At 42.8% G+C, this 19,484-nt stretch overlaps 1 protein-coding gene across 1 annotated transcript in view; it reads left to right on the forward strand.

Moving 5' to 3' along the window:
• LOC132473863 (endothelin-converting enzyme-like 1) overlaps nucleotides 1–11,717 on the forward strand; it is a 36,882-nt gene extending 25,165 nt beyond the window's left edge. Inside the window, exons 8-14 of the mRNA XM_060074144.1 lie at nucleotides 897–1,006; nucleotides 4,438–4,505; nucleotides 5,011–5,135; nucleotides 5,569–5,634; nucleotides 5,797–5,892; nucleotides 6,835–6,911; nucleotides 10,892–11,717. Of these exons, the coding sequence (XP_059930127.1) occupies nucleotides 897–1,006; nucleotides 4,438–4,505; nucleotides 5,011–5,135; nucleotides 5,569–5,634; nucleotides 5,797–5,892; nucleotides 6,835–6,911; nucleotides 10,892–10,991 (642 nt within the window). The 3' untranslated portion in view covers nucleotides 10,992–11,717. The remainder of the gene's footprint in view (nucleotides 1–896; nucleotides 1,007–4,437; nucleotides 4,506–5,010; nucleotides 5,136–5,568; nucleotides 5,635–5,796; nucleotides 5,893–6,834; nucleotides 6,912–10,891) is intronic.
• Nucleotides 11,718–19,484: the final 7,767 nt, after the last annotated feature.

Below are 19,484 nucleotides of genomic sequence, written 5' to 3' on the forward strand. Positions count from 1 at the left end.
AGACAGACAGACAGACAGACAGACAGACAGACAGACAGACAGACAGACAGACAGACAGACAGACAGACAGACAGACAGACAGACAGACAGACAGACAGACATCTACAAGTACAGACTTAGACGCACACACACTACGGCTGGCCCCTAATACTCTGAATGAACATTTGTGAGCTTTGTATTGGAATATTAAAACTTATTGTAATCCTTTACTGTCCGGTGTGAGAAGCCAGCTGTTAGAGAATGGTGCTCGACATAGGAGAAAGGCTGCCATGAGCAGCTGGTGGCTTTTAATAATTAATGGATTCAGCCGCTATTTCAATGTTTAAACCAGGACAAAATATATCAAAAAGCTTGAATAATAACAGGTTTGTAATGAATAGAACAGATAGCGATGTTTGTTCCTTCGGAACGTCCGTCCTCCAGGAAGCGTGTTTCCTCTCCTTGGTCAATAGCGTGAGCACTTCTGTGTGTTTCATCTCACTCTGCACTATCTACAACCCTTATTTCTGCTTGGTGATCATCAGAAGCCGATGAGGGATCCAAAGCCACATCTCCAACCAGCTGTTCCTATGTGATATTGTAGTTTTGAAATTTGCAGGATGAAATAATAACAATTTTTTTTTAACAAATTGAACCGTTTAAGAATATTAAGTAAAAAAGGATAGAAACGCAATTCTGCAGACGGCGCACTGGGCTGGCCTGGTTCATTTATCAGGGATATGCACTGTGAAGTATTAGGAAAAAACAGTTGAATGAAAATGACGATTATCCACAGCTTGAACTGATATACCTGGGCCCGCCCTAACACACACTAATAATCCACTTTCTATAGTGACCAATGGTCCCCCTCAATGCTTCTCCCTTGACTCTTTCCTCCTGCCACCTGAAGTTATTGATTATCATTGTTTCACATGGTCTCTCTCTTTCTCTTTCTTCTCTCTCGCTCTCTCTCAGTCTTTCCTGCAGGAATCCTCCAGCCGACTCTCTATGACCCTGAGTTCCCACAGTAAGTGAAGCTCTTCCCTGTCCTCACTTGTCTTCTCTACACCTCTCTTCCTTTCTCTTCATCTCTTCTCTCGTCTTCCTTTCATCTTTCCTCCCTGCATCTATCTCCTCGGCTGAGAGGGGGGGGCTGAGGGGTGGAGGGGAGGGGGGCTAAGGGGTGTGGCAGGGTGGAGAGGGGGGGGGCTGAGGGGTGGGGTGGGGTGGAGGGGGGTATGGGGGCCTCCGAGTGATTAAGGCGTCAGCCACTGTCAGGTTGCCTCACACAGAGCCCCGTTAGTACACCTGATTAAATCCAATCAACTCCCCACCAAGAGCTCAATAACTGAAAGCTTAACTTAATGGAAGTGTTATGGAGAGAGGCGTCTCCCACAAACAAACAGCTCCCCTCTCACTGTCACGTTACTGGCTGCTGTGTCATCTGTGTTATTGTGCTGGAGTGAATTAACTCACTGTATAAATGTATACTTACATTACACATTCAGAGGTATTTTATGACTTGAACCCTCATTGGCAACTGAACCTGCAAAATAACAAGACTTCGCCAATCTCAAACTACAGTAGAAAGTTACAAACAAACATCAATCCACCCTTTTTCCAACACTGAAAAGTTCCCAAATTAAATCCCCATGAGTTCATATATTTATAAATCAGATAGTTCCTTGTTGATCCACTGTCGAACCAGGTTGTAATTGAGTGGTATATTGAAATACTACTGTATTACATTTGGCCTCATAATATAAACATAATCGTATTTATAAAGATATAGATATGCTTTGTACTAACCCTATATGTATTTATTAAAGTGATTCATATTAATATAGAGTGTGTAGCTCTGTGGTTATTATAGTGAATCATATTCATATAGAGGGTGTAGCTCTGTGTTTAAATAATGAATTATATTCCTATAGAGGGTTTAGCTCTGTTTATTATAGTGAATCATATTCATATAGAGGGTGTAGCTCTGTGTGTATTATAGTGAATCATATTCATATAGAGGTTATAGCTCTATGTGGTTATTATAGTGATTTGTATTCGTATAGAGGGTATAGCTCTATGTGGGTAGTATAGTGAATCATTTTCATATACAGGCTATATCTCAGTGTGGTTATTACGGTGAATCACATTCATTTAGAGCAGGGGTCAGCAACCTTTTCAACATGCAGTGCCAGTTATACATTTTCTCGTTAATGAGTGTGCCTAAGCAACAATATACTAAATATTAAGCTGAACTATGACACAGCAACCAAAAACATTTCCAGAAGCCCTGGAATTGTATTATTTCCATATAGTCCACAATCATGCATCAACATTTAAAAAAAATATATAGATATATATTTGCAACATGGGCTTACAAATTATAATTACATATGTCCAATCTTAAAACACCACTTTCAGAAACTTATTCAGAAAAATATTTGCACTGTGAGAAATGTAAAAAACAAAATATATGACAATGTTGGAACCATCCACATCAATATCTTTAAGACATGTACAGCTTTGCAAAACCATGAGAAGGCGATGCATACAGGCCACTTGCAACAATATTTTAAATATTGTCTATTACTCACGACAAACTATTAATTGATCCCATTTCAGAACACTGCTTTCAGTAACTCATTTAAACATATTTGCACTCGGAGGAAATGGTCCAAACAGAATAAAGTGCAAAAAAAATCGGTACTAATGATTAAGCTGCCGCTTTGTGCTTCAATATTTTTTATAAAAAATAAAAAAAAAAATTTTTTTTTTTTTGTGCCAATGATTATGCTGCCACCTGCCAGTGGTGGCACGCGTGTCTAGGGTTGCCTACCCCTGATATAGAGGGTGTGGCTCTGGTCAGTGTAGTGAATCATATTCATATAGAGGGTGTAGCTCTGTGTTGTGTGGTAGGTATAGTGAATCAAATTCATATAGAGGGTGAAGCTCTATGTGGGTAGAATAGTGAATCTTATTCATATAGAGGGTGTAGCTCTGTGCTTGCCAATACAATGAGGGCCTGACTTTTCTATGGCAGCCTGGACTTGTGGAGTTTGGCTCCCATACGTCTTAAGAGCTGACGGAGCATGAGATAAAAAGATAAAAGATAAAGATAGACTTTATTGTCATTGTACAGTCACCTATACAACGAAATTGGGAGAGGATGAGGTTGACAACAGCTACCCTACAGAACAAATTTGGAGAGCACTTTTTTATTTGCTTAGTATTCCCCTTTGTCCTAATGAGAACAAGGGGGGGGGGGCTCACACACCAGACACAGTACCCACAAGGGAACAAACCACTCACACACCACAGAACACAAACACACACACATGAACACACACACACACACACACACACACACACACACACACACACACACACACACACACACACAAAGTACATACAGGAAAAACAAACAGTACCACACCACACACACACATGCAGCCACACACACACTGAGGTCCATTGCTGTGCAGTCAGTTAGCCATAACTCCTGAGCTCATGCCCCCACACAGGAGCTGTACATCGTCCGTGAGCCGCCCTCATCACCACCAGCAGATGATTGGAGCTGGCGGAGCATGGACTCAATGTTAGCCCACGCTCCTGTGTCTTCATTAGCTCTGATCAGGACTTCGTTTCAACCCCGCTCATGCACACTGATAATTATTAATGAGCCTTATTAGTCCCTGGGATTCTACACCTGTGTGTGTGTGTGTGTGTGTGTGTGTGTGTGTGTGTGTGTGTGTGTGTGTGTGTGTGTGTGTGTGTGTGTGTGTGTGTGTGTGTGTGTGTGTGTGTGTGTGTGTGTGTGTGTGTGCTTGCATGCGTCCGTGAATGCATGCGTGGTTGGGTGCATATAGGTGGCAAAAAGCATTTACCTGTCTGCTTAAGATATTACTGCATTCATTTCTCTCTCTCTCTCTCGCTCTCGCTCTCTCTCTCTCTCTCTCTCTCTCTCTAAATGACTCACTCTCTCTCTCACCTGTGCTTGCCTCACCATCACCCGTCTGCAGTTAAGCTTCAATCAGTTTAGTTTGGAGGGCATGGCGGTCGCGCCAGACTTTCAACTAGCTGTCCCAAAGTCATTTTCAGCCCTTGCCGTAATGGACAGTGCTCTGTCCATTACCTCCAATATCTTCATTGTCCACATGGATAACCCCCTCTAAACTGAGTGAAGTGTCCCCAGTCTGAAGACCTCTCCCCTGAGTGAAGTGTCCCCAGTCTTAAGACCTCTGAGTGAAGTGTCCCCAGTCTGAAGACCTCTCCCCTAAGTGAAGTGTCCCCAATCTGAAGACCTCTGAGTGAAGTTTCCCCAGTCTGAAGACCTCTCCTCTCTCCTCTGAGTGAAGTGTCCCCAATCTGAGGACCTCTGAGTGAAGTGTACCCAGTCTGAAGACCTCTCTCTTCTGAGTGAGATTTCCCCAGTCTGAAGACCTCTCCTCTCTCCTCAAGGTCCCTGAACTACGGGGGCATTGGCGCCATCATAGGCCACGAGCTGACTCACGGCTACGACGACTGGGGTAAGACCTCTACTCCCCACCATGTAATGCAAGAATGCTTCAGGCCTTAAGTCAGAGATCTGCAACCACAGAGGATGTATTACATCCTGCCTGTTGCTGTAGTTCTGGTTCAGTCTATTATGAGGGCATTAGAGTCACTGGCATTTCTTACAAGTATTGCCAGGATGTTAATGATACCAAAGTTAAATGTGTTGCTCTGTCCAACTATCAATCTTTAATTCATTGTATGTGAAAAAGAGACCTTAATTTAAAGCATTAGATGTACCATTCCACCGCACATTTTACCTTGTACCTTACAGTCATCCACCCACTAGTATTAGTGTATTTCAGCTGCTTATTTTGGAGGGAAGGATGAAAACTGAGATGGACTGAAGACCAATAGCATAAGAAGCAGGCATTGTTTGGTGAGGAGCAACATGGCAGGCAGGAGTCCGTGTGCCATGAAGGGCCCTAACCATACCCCAGCCTTTGACCCCCTCAGTCATGCAATGGTTCATGTCCCCAGGGGGCCAATACGATCGCCACGGCAACCTCAAGCAGTGGTGGACGCAGGACTCCTACAGAAAATTCCAGAAGAAAGCTGAGTGTATTGTGAAGCTCTACGATAATTTCACTGTCTACAACCAGAGGGTGCGCATGTCGGAAACACTAATACACACACACAAACACACTCACTTACTCACACACTCATACAATCACACGCACACATACACATTCAATGCCTACAGCCAGAGGGTGAGCATGTCGGAATCACTAACACACACATTTTTTGTTTGTTCATGTAGTTTGTGTGAAACAGGTTTAATTAAATTTATTTGTGCTTTATAAGACAAATTCCTACAACTCAGTTAGTTTTTGTTTGTTAATCTCTTGCAAACTTGACTTAAAAATAAAGTCAGTGTACTTTCCAGTTCAGTCACTTTGTTTTTTTTGTTTGTTGTTGCCAGAAAACGGAAGAGCCAGGTTCCTCTTGACTAATCGAAGCTTCACCTGAGAAAAGGAGTCCCTTGTGTTCATTTGGTCCATGTGTTGGAGGCTCAGACCTTTTCATCTCTCTTCTTAGGTGAATGGTCGTTTGACACTGGGGGAGAACATTGCAGACATGGGAGGCCTAAAGCTTTCCTATTACGTGAGTCATACCACCTGCATGTGTTGTGGGAACACAACCGGGCCATCACCTTTTGGAAGTGATCATTGATACCATCCGGAAATAATATTCATCCAGTCGCTCTATCACTATCGCTGTTCATCACACCATCTGCTGTGCCCACCTTAATGTCTCAATCACCAGGCCTATCAGAAGTGGGTGAGGGAGCATGGCCCAGAGAGACCCCTCCCTGGGCTCAAGTACACCCATGAGCAGCTCCTGTTCATCGCCTTCGCCCAGGTACCTCCAGCCGTCAACACCACAGCACCACAGCACCACAACACTCACTTACCTGAGGCCCAAATGCCGCGTTTCCACCGAGTAGTGCGGGACAGTGTGGTACGGTTAGGTACGGTTAGGTACGGTGCGGCTCAGAAGGGGAAAGCTCAGTCATGGCTTGTGTTTCCAGCCCGACAGTACCCTAAAGGAAGGGCGGGGTTTAAGCTGGATGGCGATAGTCGCAGCAGCTATGTAAGCATTGTGACATCATAGCAGAGCAACGCAGTGTATCCTGCTAATAAATTCAATGAAAAAGCAGAACGTGACACATTAAACAAAGAGCAACAATGTAGGACGTCCAAGAAGGACGACAAACTTTTGCACGACATTCTCTTCAATAAACAAAGCTTTCGCCGTTGTCCAGAAATACCTTGCGGGTACTGTGTTTGTTTGTCATTATCCCCCTGTTGCACGGAAGTGACCATTCTGTTAACCAAACAACGGATGGCTTGTGTAGCTCTACCTTTTCGGCACCCTTTCAGACTGCTTGGTACCCCAAGAGAGAAGTACCGAAAAATAGGTACGGCTCAGCGCGGCTCAGGGCACTTAATGCCGGACCATACCCAACTTTTGGCGGTGGAGACGCAAACCGTGCCGCACTTTACCGCACCACACTGTAAGGCACCGCTCGTTGGAAACGAGCCATAAGAGTACAACTCATTTACCTGAGGCCCTTAGATTACAACTCACTTACATTAGGGCCTTGGAGTACAACTCAGGTACCTGAGGCTCTGAGAGAGTGTGTGTGTGTGTGTGTGTGTGTGTGTGTGTGTGTGTGTGTGTGTGTGTGTGTGTGTGTGTGTGTGTGTGTGTGTGTGTGTGTGTGTGTGTGTGTGTGTGTGTGTGTGTGTGTGTGTGTGTGTGTGTGTGTGTGTTACATAATCAATGTTTATATGTGGTCAGAATTGGTGCATGAAGCGAAGGTCCCAGTCCATCTACCTGCAGCTTCTGACCGACAAACACGCCCCCGAGCACTACAGGTACACATCTTATTACTTGACTTAAATTGACTTAATAAATACAAAAGATTACAGAGCACATAAATTATAGATGTAAACAGATGGAATAATAACAGGGGCCAAGGTATTACAACGATATCAAACTATTTGGGGCCAACAACTTTTTTTCGGGTAGCCACCACACGTCACAGTACCACCTCATCACAGCCTACTGGGTCTAGAGACCAAACCAGTACCACCTCATCAGCACCCACTGGGTCTACAGACCAAACCAGTACCACCTCATTACTGCCAACTCAGTCTTCAGACCAAATCAGTACGGCCTCATCATTGCCCACTGGATCTACAGACCAAACAAGTACAGCCTCATCACGCCAACTGGGTCTACAGACCAAATCAGTACCGCCTCATCAATGCCCACTGGGTCTACAGGGCAAACCAGTACTGCCTCATCACCGCCCACTGGGTCTAGAGACCAAACCAGTACCACCTCATCACCGCCCATTGGGTCTACAGATCAAACTAGTACCGCCTCATCACCGCCCACTGGGTCTACAGACCGAACCAGTACCAACTCGTCACTGCCCACTGGGTCTACAGACTGAACCAGTACCACCTCATCACCGCCCACTGGGTCTACAGACCAAACCAGTACCACCCCGTCACTGGCCACTGGGTCTACAGACCAAACCAGTACTGCCTCATCGCCGCCTACTCAGTCTACAGCACAAACATGGACCAAAAAATCAGACACAGGGTTCAAGACACAAAATATATATTTAATTTTGATCATTAAAATGTTAAACTTTTAAAACTTCTCAAACAAACACTATTATTAACAAATATGTAAACAAAAGCACTAATAAAGCTGCATAACATAACTTTTGCGATAAAACAGGAGGGTAAGAGCCAACGATAAATCCCCAAAGACCACTTTGTGCTGTGTTTTTCATTGACCTGTTTGATATGTCCTGTTTGCAATGAACATTAAGCAATAAGATAAAGAAGCAATATCTTGCCATCAAAGGTTATAGTGCATGTTTGAAACAATTATTCATAAAGTCAGACATTCCTAGTCACATCATATATTTTTTCGATTCAAAAGCATGAAAATGTTCTATGTTCAGTAGTCTTTGTTAATACTGTTAGTATTTGGCTCACTGTAAAGCTTTGGGCCTTAGTGAAGCAAAATGTGCAAAAAAAAAACATAGAAGACAAATAAACCTGAAATTACACGCACACACACACCGCACCGCACACACGCACACAAACACACACCACATACACACACCGCACACACATGCACACATGCACGCACCCACACACACACTCACAGACACACTGGTGACACACTTGCAGCTGAGACGTTGGCTATAGACACTTTTTTGCTAAACTTTATTTATTAGATGAGTTTTCTTTCTTTCTTTCTTTCTTTCTTTCTTTCTTTCTTTCTTTCTTTCTTTCTTTCTTTCTTTCTTTCTTTCTTTCTTTCTTTCTTTCTTTCTTTCTTTCTTTCTTTCTTTCTTTCTTTATTATTCTATACAAACGTTGGGACCTATCTCCTTCCTCAAATTTTCACCTAGAGACTCCATTCAAATTTTAAAATGTTCAGAATAGCTTGGAATCACGTGCTTCTTTTCAGAATTTTTAAATATTTAATACTTTAAGATATTCTACTTTTAAATATTTATTTTTTTAACATGGGAGTCAATGGGAGGACGGCAGTGCCGTCCTCCCATTAACGTAACTAAATCAATTTTCAACCGTTTATCTTCGTTCAAACCATTTAACAATTCTACATACATGGATCTTCAATAATATGTAAACGGAATTTCGATAGCATTTAAACTTTATTCAAAATCACAGTTTTAGTTTCATACCGGCTTAGTTTTCAGCTGTTTTCATTGAAGACGTCTGCCCATTCTAACACACCTACTTCTTAAGACATCGTAACTCAATAATTTTTCAACCGTTTACCTTCGTTCAAACCATTTAACAAATCTACATCCTTGTATCTTCAAAAAAATCCAAACGGAATTACGTTATCATTTAAACTTTATTCAGAATCACAGTTTTAGTTTCATACCGGTGTGAGTACCAGATGTGTTCGGCTGCCAGATCGGCTCGGGGGTCCTCGATGCGCAATAATGACGCACTTCCTGTAAACAATGTCATTAAATGTGCATGCGTGTCACTCAGTAGCCGGTGTGTCAGCGCTTTTCCGCTCTTATGTCAGTGTGTGTGCCCGTGTGTGTATCCAAACACATACACTGCAATTCACATACACACATACAGCTGAATGTGACATTATATACATTCTTATAGGCCTACCTTGACATTTTTGCTATTTTACAGAGGTTTTTTAAATTATAGAGCAAAGATACCCCTAGTGGAAACAAGGAAAATTTTACATTTTTTTATTGTTATTAGTTGTATAGGCTAGGATACAATTCATTGAACATCTGGAAAATCATGAAAAAAAAACAATTTTCAAGGAATAGGATGAATATCTAATATGAACACATTCATGAATTCATCCTCAATTCACCATGGGAACTAAACATGCCGTTTTTTATGGATTTACATTTAGCTGTTCCTCAGTTGTATCAATGTATTGTCTTACTTATTCTGTTTTGTATGAGCAAATAAAATAAAAGTGCAGGACCCCGAGCCGATCTGGCAGCCGAACACATCTGGTACTCACACCGGCTTCGTTTTCAGTTGGTCTCATTGATTTACGTTGACGCTAGCACGTGAGGACGTTCAGCAGTGTTGCCAGATTGGGCTTCTTTTGGAGGACGTTCAGGCAGTGTTGCCAGATTGGGCTGTTTTTCGCACTCTATTGGGCTACTTTTAATCACGCATCGACTCGCTATTCTCTTAAAGACACGCACGCACGCACACACACAAGCAGTGCAGGGAAATACATTTGACCTTTCAGATTCTTCAGTTCAATTCATTTTACATTTCTGCATTTTCAGCAATGCTTTGCGCATTTCATTCAGCTGTCACTTTATTTGTTTCCAACCATTTACATTTTCTTAAATGGTGTGCATGTTCACATTGTTTACTCCATTTAGACGTACCCGTCTACTTAACTTTTGTTCAAATCCATTCACTTGATTTAAGGCATTTAACGTTTCTTTATGTCTTAATCTATGTGGCTTTATTAAAAAATATTTTCAACCTCACTTTGTACTACAGCACTCAACACATTTTATGCAGGAAATGCATTTTCTATTTTTTAATTATTACTCCCCTCCTTGAGCATCCCGCAATGTCTTGCGATATTGATATCCCCCCCCCTCCCATGTTCTGTATGTTTTAACGGCCCCGCCGTCAACAAACTCTCCCAGGTAAGACGTTCTGTCTATAGACTGTAGGAATTGACTGTAGAAAATTCTAACATCGTGATAATAAATTCTAACATCGCTCTGACTGGCATATTAACAAACAAGTCACGTGATCTTAAAGAGACAGCGTCCCTATAACACAGAACAAAAGCATGTAAATAACACAGTATGTTGAATTATGTCTATAGAGTCCAGCACAGGACTTCACTTTAAAATGTCAATGCACTTATCAGCCCTGAATAACAGTAAAAACTATTTAATAATTAATTTGCATGCATGGTATACTACACTTTCCATTGAAAAATTACCCCTGTTAATTACAACTACAGGTTGAGCGTGTGCAATGCATGGGCGAAAACACTAGTTCAAATAATAATAAAGAGAGAGACCACACATCCTATAGGTTATGTGTAATCATTGAACTATTTTGGTCGTTTAGTGTGTGGAAATCAGTTAACTTCTGTTAAATTCTGTTGAATGGATGTTTGCCGCTGGTCAAATTTCAGTCACAGAGTAAAAGATAGAACATGTTGTTTAGGTCGTAGGAGGGATCAGAGCTGACCAGAGCCCATCATACTCAGAATCGGCCACTGGACGACCTTGAACCCCTAACCATTGACCTCTTCCCCCTCTCTCTCTCTCTCTCAGAGTGATCGGCAGCGTGTCCCAGTTCGACGAGTTCTCCCGCGTGTTCCACTGTCCCAAAGGATCCCCCATGCACCCTGCGGAGAAGTGCTCCGTGTGGTGACCCCCCCCCCCCCACCACCACCAACCCCCCAACTACCCCACCAACCCCAACACCTCCTCATACAGCATGCTCTGTTGGCTCAGTGGCTCCTCCTCTGTGTTTGTGTCTCAGTCATGGTTCATCATCTCAGTAAAACACAGGCTGGCCCATGTGGCCAGGGGCGGTAGGCGTGTTCTAGATTTGTGTCCATGGCTACAGTAACCAACCCCCCCCCTCCCGACTTCCTGGGTAAACGTGACTATGTGTTATGTGTGTATGTTATACATGTCATTTGATCACATATATTTATAGATTAACATTTTTTTGAAATCATCTATTTTTGTATTTTAAGAATCCAATATCAATATATATCTGTTGTTATTCTGTAACGTCCTAATTCCTGCGGGCTCCACTGGCAGCAGGAAGTTGCCCACCTCCACATCAAACATCATAGTTTCACATCGGAGATGTGATCGGAACGGGACGGTGAACAATTCCTCCAGCGTTGATATCGTTGTGACATTAGGTGGCCTTTGATAACTGTGATTTCTAATTGAAAAGGATTGAGGTGACAGCAAATGTAATGAGCACCTCCTGCACGCCTTGTTTGTGTATCTGTACCTCTTCTATTTTGTAATAAGTGGTTATTTTTTTGCCACAGTGACATGTGTCTGGGGAGGGAATGAAGAGAAGTATTTATCACAACCTTGCCATGCGTTAGTAAAAAGTACCTTCATCTGCATTCTTCACATGCGTCTGTCCGTACATCTTTTGGGAGTGTACTTCATTGAAAACTATTTTTTGTGTGTGTCCATCTCTGCTGAACATGAAACCACAGAAAAAGGTTTGTACATTATCTATGAAGGTAGAGTACCTAGGAAATGTCCCTATGTTCATTCCACGCATTACTCTCCTTCACCCAGATATTTTAGGTAACAGAGTCTTCTGTAGTACTAGACAACCAGCTCTCCTCTCCCTTACTCCATCTTTTCAATTCCCAAACAGATCAATTTTGGGTTAATATTGGATCACTCACAGTACATGAGGCAACTACAGATGTAAAGAGAGAATATAATGCTTCAGGGACTGTTTGCATTCTTTCCTTTTTGCATTAGGTGGGTCTAAAATAGTTAAAAGCCCTTTGTTTATTTGACCACGAATGCACATTATAACATGGTGTATGATGAGATGTCTGGCTGAATTACATGTAATTGAACTTGAAAGCAAGTTGGCGCCGTTGTCTAACCAAGTTCAAACCTTCTGCCAATCCCAGAATGTTATTACCAGAAGGTTATTACCACTCCCACTGCCTCTGCCCTCCTTTACCAGCCTTGCATCACTGTTGCTTAATGCCTTCACCAGGCTCCCAAAACAGCCGCCATGCTGCTCATGGGTCATTTCAGAAGGAGAGCCGACTGACCAGCCTACTGGGCACCGTTCAACCAGTTTCCTCTTCCTTCCCAACATCACACAAATAGTCTGGCACAATTCAACGAGAAATCACAATTATGTAAATCAGGCATACATTCAAAATGCATTTGTCTAGCTTACGTCAGTTCAGTGATAGCAATTATGCATTCCTAGCACATTGCCGTCTAGCCAAACAATTCCTGGCCTTTGCATTTTACCCAGAACATCAATAGCCAACACAGAGCCAATTGAACGTCCAGCCCCCTCCACACACACACACACACAGACTCAAGACCGAATACACATGCAGACTCAAACCCAATGCACACAAGCTATGACAAAGAGCTCACAAGGGTAAAGCATTAAGCCAGTGCTTTCTGAGCAGCTCTTTGAACAAAGCTCCCTATTGGGGCTTCAGTGCTTGATGAGATAATGATTGGATCTTGGGGAGTCGCTGCATCTGCATGGCAATCTCTTTGGACTGAGAAAGGTATCCCATGTTTCCTGTAGTTTTTCAACTGCATTTGCACAACTAGCAGAAACATAATGCAAAAAAAGGGAAGGTCAGGGTGTAGGCCTTGTTGCTCTGATGTCTATTCCTCCAGCAGTCGGCTGTGTTCTGCCGGGACTATGCAACATGATTGTTAGGAGCCAATCTCACGCTACACAGATTGGAGATTGCATCCCTGTCGATAATGCTGAACTATATTCAGACCAACAGAGCAGTCTGTTTTCTTCCTCTCTGTTGAAACAGCTCACAGTGCTGAACCAGTGGTCCATTGTTTGACGGGTTTGGGAAGATCTCTGCAGTAGACCAAGCATACAGCCGGTCACATGCCCTCAGGTCACATGTCCTCAGGACACAGGTCCCATGTCCTTGATTCCTTGCAATTAATGGCAATGATTCTGAAAATGGTCTGTCAAGTGCCTGTTGGGAACGATAGCCTTGGGAAGCATTGAAATTACTTTTTTACTTTTTATTTTATTTTTACTCTCAATGCAACAGCCAGTCTGAAATTTTTTTACCCAGCGACTAATGTGTAGATTGATATTGCCAACATTATATGTGATAAAGGTCAGACACTTCGGCTGGTATTCAGTCAATCTCACAACACCATGCATCACTCCCAGAAGGTCAATTCCAAAGATGACTTGGGAATCAAACAAGTGTCTGATTCACAAGCCGTCTTTGGAATCGGCTTATACAACAGTTCATGCACTCAATAAATAAATAAATAAATAAATAAAACTAATATTTATAGGAATGAGGTGGAGAAGTATAAAATATATTAGCCATAAGGGATTGACATTTGCGGACTATATTTATCAGCCATTTAGTAATTTATTATATTTAACTTGATTACAGCAGAATAAACGCTTTAGGGAATAGAGTTGCAAGTGGATCCATAGGGAAGATAATAATGTCTGCACGCTGCGGAATACAATGCCGTCATATGCGCCTTCTGGTGGCCATGCATGCTTTTCCAGTGTTGTACAGTGTAGAGACAGACAATTTCCTCTCTTGCATCCAATTTTTTAATAGGCCTATCTCACAACTTCCTGGTTCGGCGTTCGATTTTAAAGGGACTTCCGGTCGAGTAGTCCATGATATTTAACAATGGCGCTGTCAAAAAACAAAAGCTTCTGTTGTGTACCTCTATGCGCCAATTCAAAACAAAATCAACTGTATTTACATTTCCACGACTTCCCAAGTAATGCAGACCAAAGACAGCAGTGGGTCAGGGCGATCAGACGGGATGAAGGAGTTAATTTTGTCATTCAGAAGGGGAGTACATGGTCTGTACTCGGCATTTCTCAGTGGCTAATATAAAGACGGGAGTGCTAGGCTGAATACTGGAGCTGTTCCCAGTCGTTTTGACTGGAACAGCTACACCACAGCCCTGAAGAAAACACCTGTGTATGAACGGGTGTCAGCTCGAAAAGCTGAAGGAGAGGACAAAACACAAACGGACCGGAGAGGTACCGGAGAACATGACTACGCGACACGCCCCCCCTGCCGGTAAGTAGATGGGTGCAAACTAGCTGTTACTGTATGTCTGTTATTTGTGTTCAACACTTGTTGGGCTGTTCTATACTTTTGCCAAACATGGCATGGTAACGTTAAAACATTCAATCAACATCAGACTTACTGTTAAACTGGGGTTGCATATTAATGAAGACTGATTTGTCTTCTTTTTTTGTAGGCGCACTGGGTGATGCCCTGGAGTATATTGCAGAGCTGGAGGCAAGGCTGCAAGAAATGTCCATGGGGCCACAAACTGTCAACAGATTTTGTTTGTCTGATCAGACCATGAAATATTACACTCGGTTTCCATCTCAAGAAGTGTTTCAAGTGTTTTGGGAGCCTGTTTACCCCTCAACACAATATATTGTTTATTGGACCAAAGCACAGAGGATTGGACAACCGACGATTCCAACACCAAGCCTTTCAAGGACGATTCCAGTCATTGATGCGTTTTTCATCTAATGTTGTAGAGCAGCAGCTGACCTTAAAGAACAGGTCATTGCTGACATCTTCCAGGTCAGCACTTCCACAGTGAGTCGTTGCATCATTACATGGGCAAATTACTTGTTTCTGGTGTAGGGCTCAATACCCATCTGGATGTCTAGGCAACAAGTAGCATTGTCAATGCCTAAAAAGTACACACTGCACAGTCCAAAGCTGAGAGTGATCCTTGACTGCACTGAAATGCGCTGTGAGAGTCCAACTTCAATGAAACTGCACTCGGAGATCTTCTCCAATTACAAGAGCACCACAACATTTAAGGGACTTATTGGTGATGCTCCATGTGGAGCAGTTACATACGTCTCACCCCTCTACACCGGGTCAATCTGCTGTCCAGCGTTGGTGCTTCCCTTGTAATTCCACCATTCAAAAGGGGAGCGCAGTTAAGCAAAAGTGACTGTGACAAAACGCAAGCAATTGCACGACTCAGAATTCTAGTGGAGAGGGTCATCCGTCGGGTTAAGGAATACCACATCTGGGATAGTGTTGTGCCACTCAGTCTGTCTGGAAGCGTCAAACAGATCTAAGAGTAATTTGGTCTCTTAGATTAGATTAGATTTCTGTAGACCTAATTACAATCGAACAGGACACACATACTTGACTGATTTAGAAGAAAAGAGGGAGACTGAAATGAGATCAGAATTTATCAAATTAGAATGGTAGAGAAAAGAGACAAATATAAACAAATAAATGTAAACAAATATAAACAAATAAATGTAAACAAATATAAACAAATATCAGCAACAATAAATAACAACTGTCAGTTTCAGTGATAAGTCATTAAATATGAATTGATTTTAAGAATGACAATTATTGATGTTCTTATAAGGAAAGATATACATCCATATACACATTGTGGTAATACAAGTCTAGTCTCTCCTGCATGGATGCTATGAATTCATCATCACGCCAAATTCTCTGTATAACGCATTATATGCATAATATCGTTTTTTCACCACAAGGTCACTCACAGCCTCTGGATGGATTCCCTGAAACAAACAACAAAAATTGAGTCATACAGGAAATGCTCATATACTCTAGACCAGTGGTCATCAACCTTTTTAAGCCCAAGATCTCTGACCTCGACCTGTGTGAAAGGCAAGATCTGCCTATTGAAGACTTGAGAAAAAACAGACAGCGCAGAATGTATTTCCAATTAAAGGCCTTTTATTGAGTCTAATTGTAAGAATTAGATGTAATTCTTTGTTCAGGTTTTTTTTTTAATGCAATCAATCAAAACGAACTGAAAACAAAAAATAAAGCCATGTGCCCTATTTCCCATTTAAAAAGTTGTACAACTGTACAACAACACACACATAACACAGCAAACACAACACAACAAAGAGGAAAAAATCTACACACTTGCAGTGGACAGATATTGAAGTGCAATTAGCTGTTTTGCCTACCCAATAACCACATGTAAGTTAACAAATGTATGATTCACATTTTAGAAAGTGGAACTGTAATGTGTATCAATACAATTCTCAGTGCAATTAAGTAAGCGCCATGTCCCATCTAAAGCAGCATCACCTCACAACGCCATCTAAAGGCAAAACTCTTGCAGTCATGTTACTCAAATTAGTGTGATAGCTGTGACGGAATACTGTCAGTGAGTGCCTTGAAGTCTGGCTCATAGCTACAGACAGCCAGCCTGAGACAGTCAGTGAGGTGTCGGTCTGTAAGGCGGCTCCTGTACTTTGATTTGATTATTTTCATTTCTGAAAACGCCATTTCACAAAGATAAGTAGATCCAAAGTAGGCACTCACTCTTAGTGCACATGCAGTGAGGAGAGGATACTTCTCTTTGCTGACCAGTCCCCGAAAGTCACTGTCCCTTGTTCTGGTTTTCAGCTCTATGTCATTTTGCAAATCAACCATATGCTTGTGGTGCGTCTCTGAGGACGGGTCTTCAGAGACTGTGCTGCAGAGTTAGGTGAAGTATTCACAAATATCTTCAATCTCTCTCTATCACAGTGCACTCTCCCCACCTGCCTGAAGACATCCACCATAGTTCCAGTTCCCAAACAGACTTCAATAACATCTTTCAATGACTACATGCCTGTGGTGTTTTGAAAGACTGGTTCTACAACACATCAAAGCTGCCCTACCACCCACTCTGGATCCTCATCAATTTGCATATCGAGCCAACAGGTCAACAGACGATGCAATCTCCACTACCCTCCACGTTCTGCGCCACCTGGAGCTGCAGGGGACCTATGCACGGCTACTGTTTGTGGACTACAGCTCTGCGTTTAATACCATCGTCTCCAGCAGACTGTTCTCCAAGATGTCGTACCTGGGTACGACATCTCTGCCTTTGGATTAAGGACTTCCTGACAAACAGGCCACAGGCGGTCAGAATGGGCCCGCACCTTTCGCCCACTCTGACACTCAGCACAGGGGCCCCACAGGGTTGTGTACTGAGCCCTTTACTCAACTCTTTGTACACACATGACTGTGCTCCATCTCACACTACCAACACCATAGTGAAATTCGCAGATGACACAACTGTGGTGGGACTGATCACCAAAGGTGATGAGGCCGCTTACAGGTTCAAAGGCTGACAGAGTGGTGCTCAGAGAACAACCTGAGCCTCAACATCAAAAAAACTAAAGAACTGATCATTGATTACAGGAAGAAGCAGGACACACACACACCACTACACTTCAACGGGGAGACGGTGGAGAGAGTGTCCAGCTTCAAATTCTTGGGCATACACATCTCAGAGAACTTATCATGGACAATAAACACCACAGCAATAGTAAAGAAAGCACAGCCGCGGTTATACTTTCTCCGCACACTCAGGAAAGCCAATCTCTCACAACAGCACCTAAGGTCCTTCTATCACTGCTCCATCGAGAGTGTGCTCACCTACGAAATCCTGTCGTGGTTTGGTAGCAGTTCTGCTGCAGACAGAAAGTCACTGCAGAGGATTATAAAAACCGCCCATAACATCATCAACCAACAGCTACCTACCATGGACACCATCTTCAACTCCCGATGCTTGCAGAAGACACACAACATTCTGAAAGACTCATACCACCCTGCCAATTACCTGTTTGAACTGCTGCCCTCAGGGAAACGTTACAGGTCCATCAGAACACGCACCACAAGATTCATGAACAGTTTCTATCCCAAAGCAGTCACCATACTCAACTCTGACCTGAAAATAAATCCACTAGTTCTGACAGTATTAACCAATGTATTTTCTTTTTTTATTTATTTACTATTTATGTTACCTTTATTTTTTTTAAATGAGACCAGTACGTGATTGCACTGAATTTCGTTGTACTTCTGTGCAATGACAAATAAATATATCTTATCTTATCTATCTTATCTATGTCCACTCCACTTGGCAAAGCAAATACCTGCTGGAATCTGTCTGCTACCTGGTCTATATCAATGGGCAGAAATGGGTTTGAGAGGAATGCAACAATATCGTCCATGACGTCTAACTCAACAAAACGCTGATTGAACTCAGTTGTCACTTTGTCCAGCTGGGCACAGTACTGCTCTGGGTTAAAAACGTCCTTGTTTTTGATGACGTGTGACATTATCTCCAGGTTGGGGAAGTGGCTCAGCCTCTTGTTCTTTAGGTGTGTGGTCCAAATACCCAGCTTGGCCTTGAACCCATTCACTGCGCTAATCATGTGGGGCAGGTGTCTGTCCTTTCCCTGCAGCTCGTTGTTGAGTGTGTTAAGTTTTGCCGTTAGGTCTGTTAAAAACCCCAGATCCAGTAGCCACGCTTCATCGGACAGTTCCTCGTGCTCCTCGTTGACAAAAAAGTCTTTATCTCAGGCAGCAAGTCAACAAATCGATGCAACACTTTGCCGCCGCGACTCAACCACCGGACTTCAGCGTGGAGAAGCAGGTCTCCGTATGCGGCATCGAGCTCATCCAATAACGCCTTGAATAAGCGGTGCTGAAGCGCTTTTGCTCTAATCGAGTTTATCAGTTTGACCACCAGTGTCATGACATGGGAAAAGTCCAAGACTTTCCCAACCAAGGCCTGTGGAAATTTGGGGTCATTACGGCACAGCGCTATGAAACCTGCCCGCACACCTCGCATTGCCGGGGCCCCATCAGTAGTAATGGCAACTAGTTTGTTAATGGGGATGTTTTCGTCAATATACTTTTTGAACTCCTGGTAAATATCCTCACCTCTCGTTCTCTCCTTTAAGTGCAAAAGAGTAAGGAAGTCTGTTGCAGGTGAATGTGCATGGAAGAATACATGGAGTCAGGCTGTGTCTCTTAGTCGCATGTATTGAACGCGTTGTCACATAACGACTGGCACGTGTTGACTGCCCGAGTCCATACACACACAAGCCCACTAGGGGGAGCTGTCGGCTTGCATAACACTACCCTACAACATCTCCCTTCCTTTAGTATAACACAATACCAAACAATAACATGGATAGTATCAGTCATTAGAACATTAGTGCTCATATCCACATATCAAAATAGTGCAATAGAAATAGTGTATAAAGACGAGACAGTAAGTCAAGATGAACCAGGACCTTTGCAGAACTATAACCACGAAATAGCAGTATCAAAGCATGCACAAAACAACCGCATAA

Source organism: Gadus macrocephalus, chromosome 16, assembly GCF_031168955.1.
Source record: "Gadus macrocephalus chromosome 16, ASM3116895v1".
NCBI lineage: Eukaryota > Metazoa > Chordata > Actinopteri > Gadiformes > Gadidae > Gadus > Gadus macrocephalus.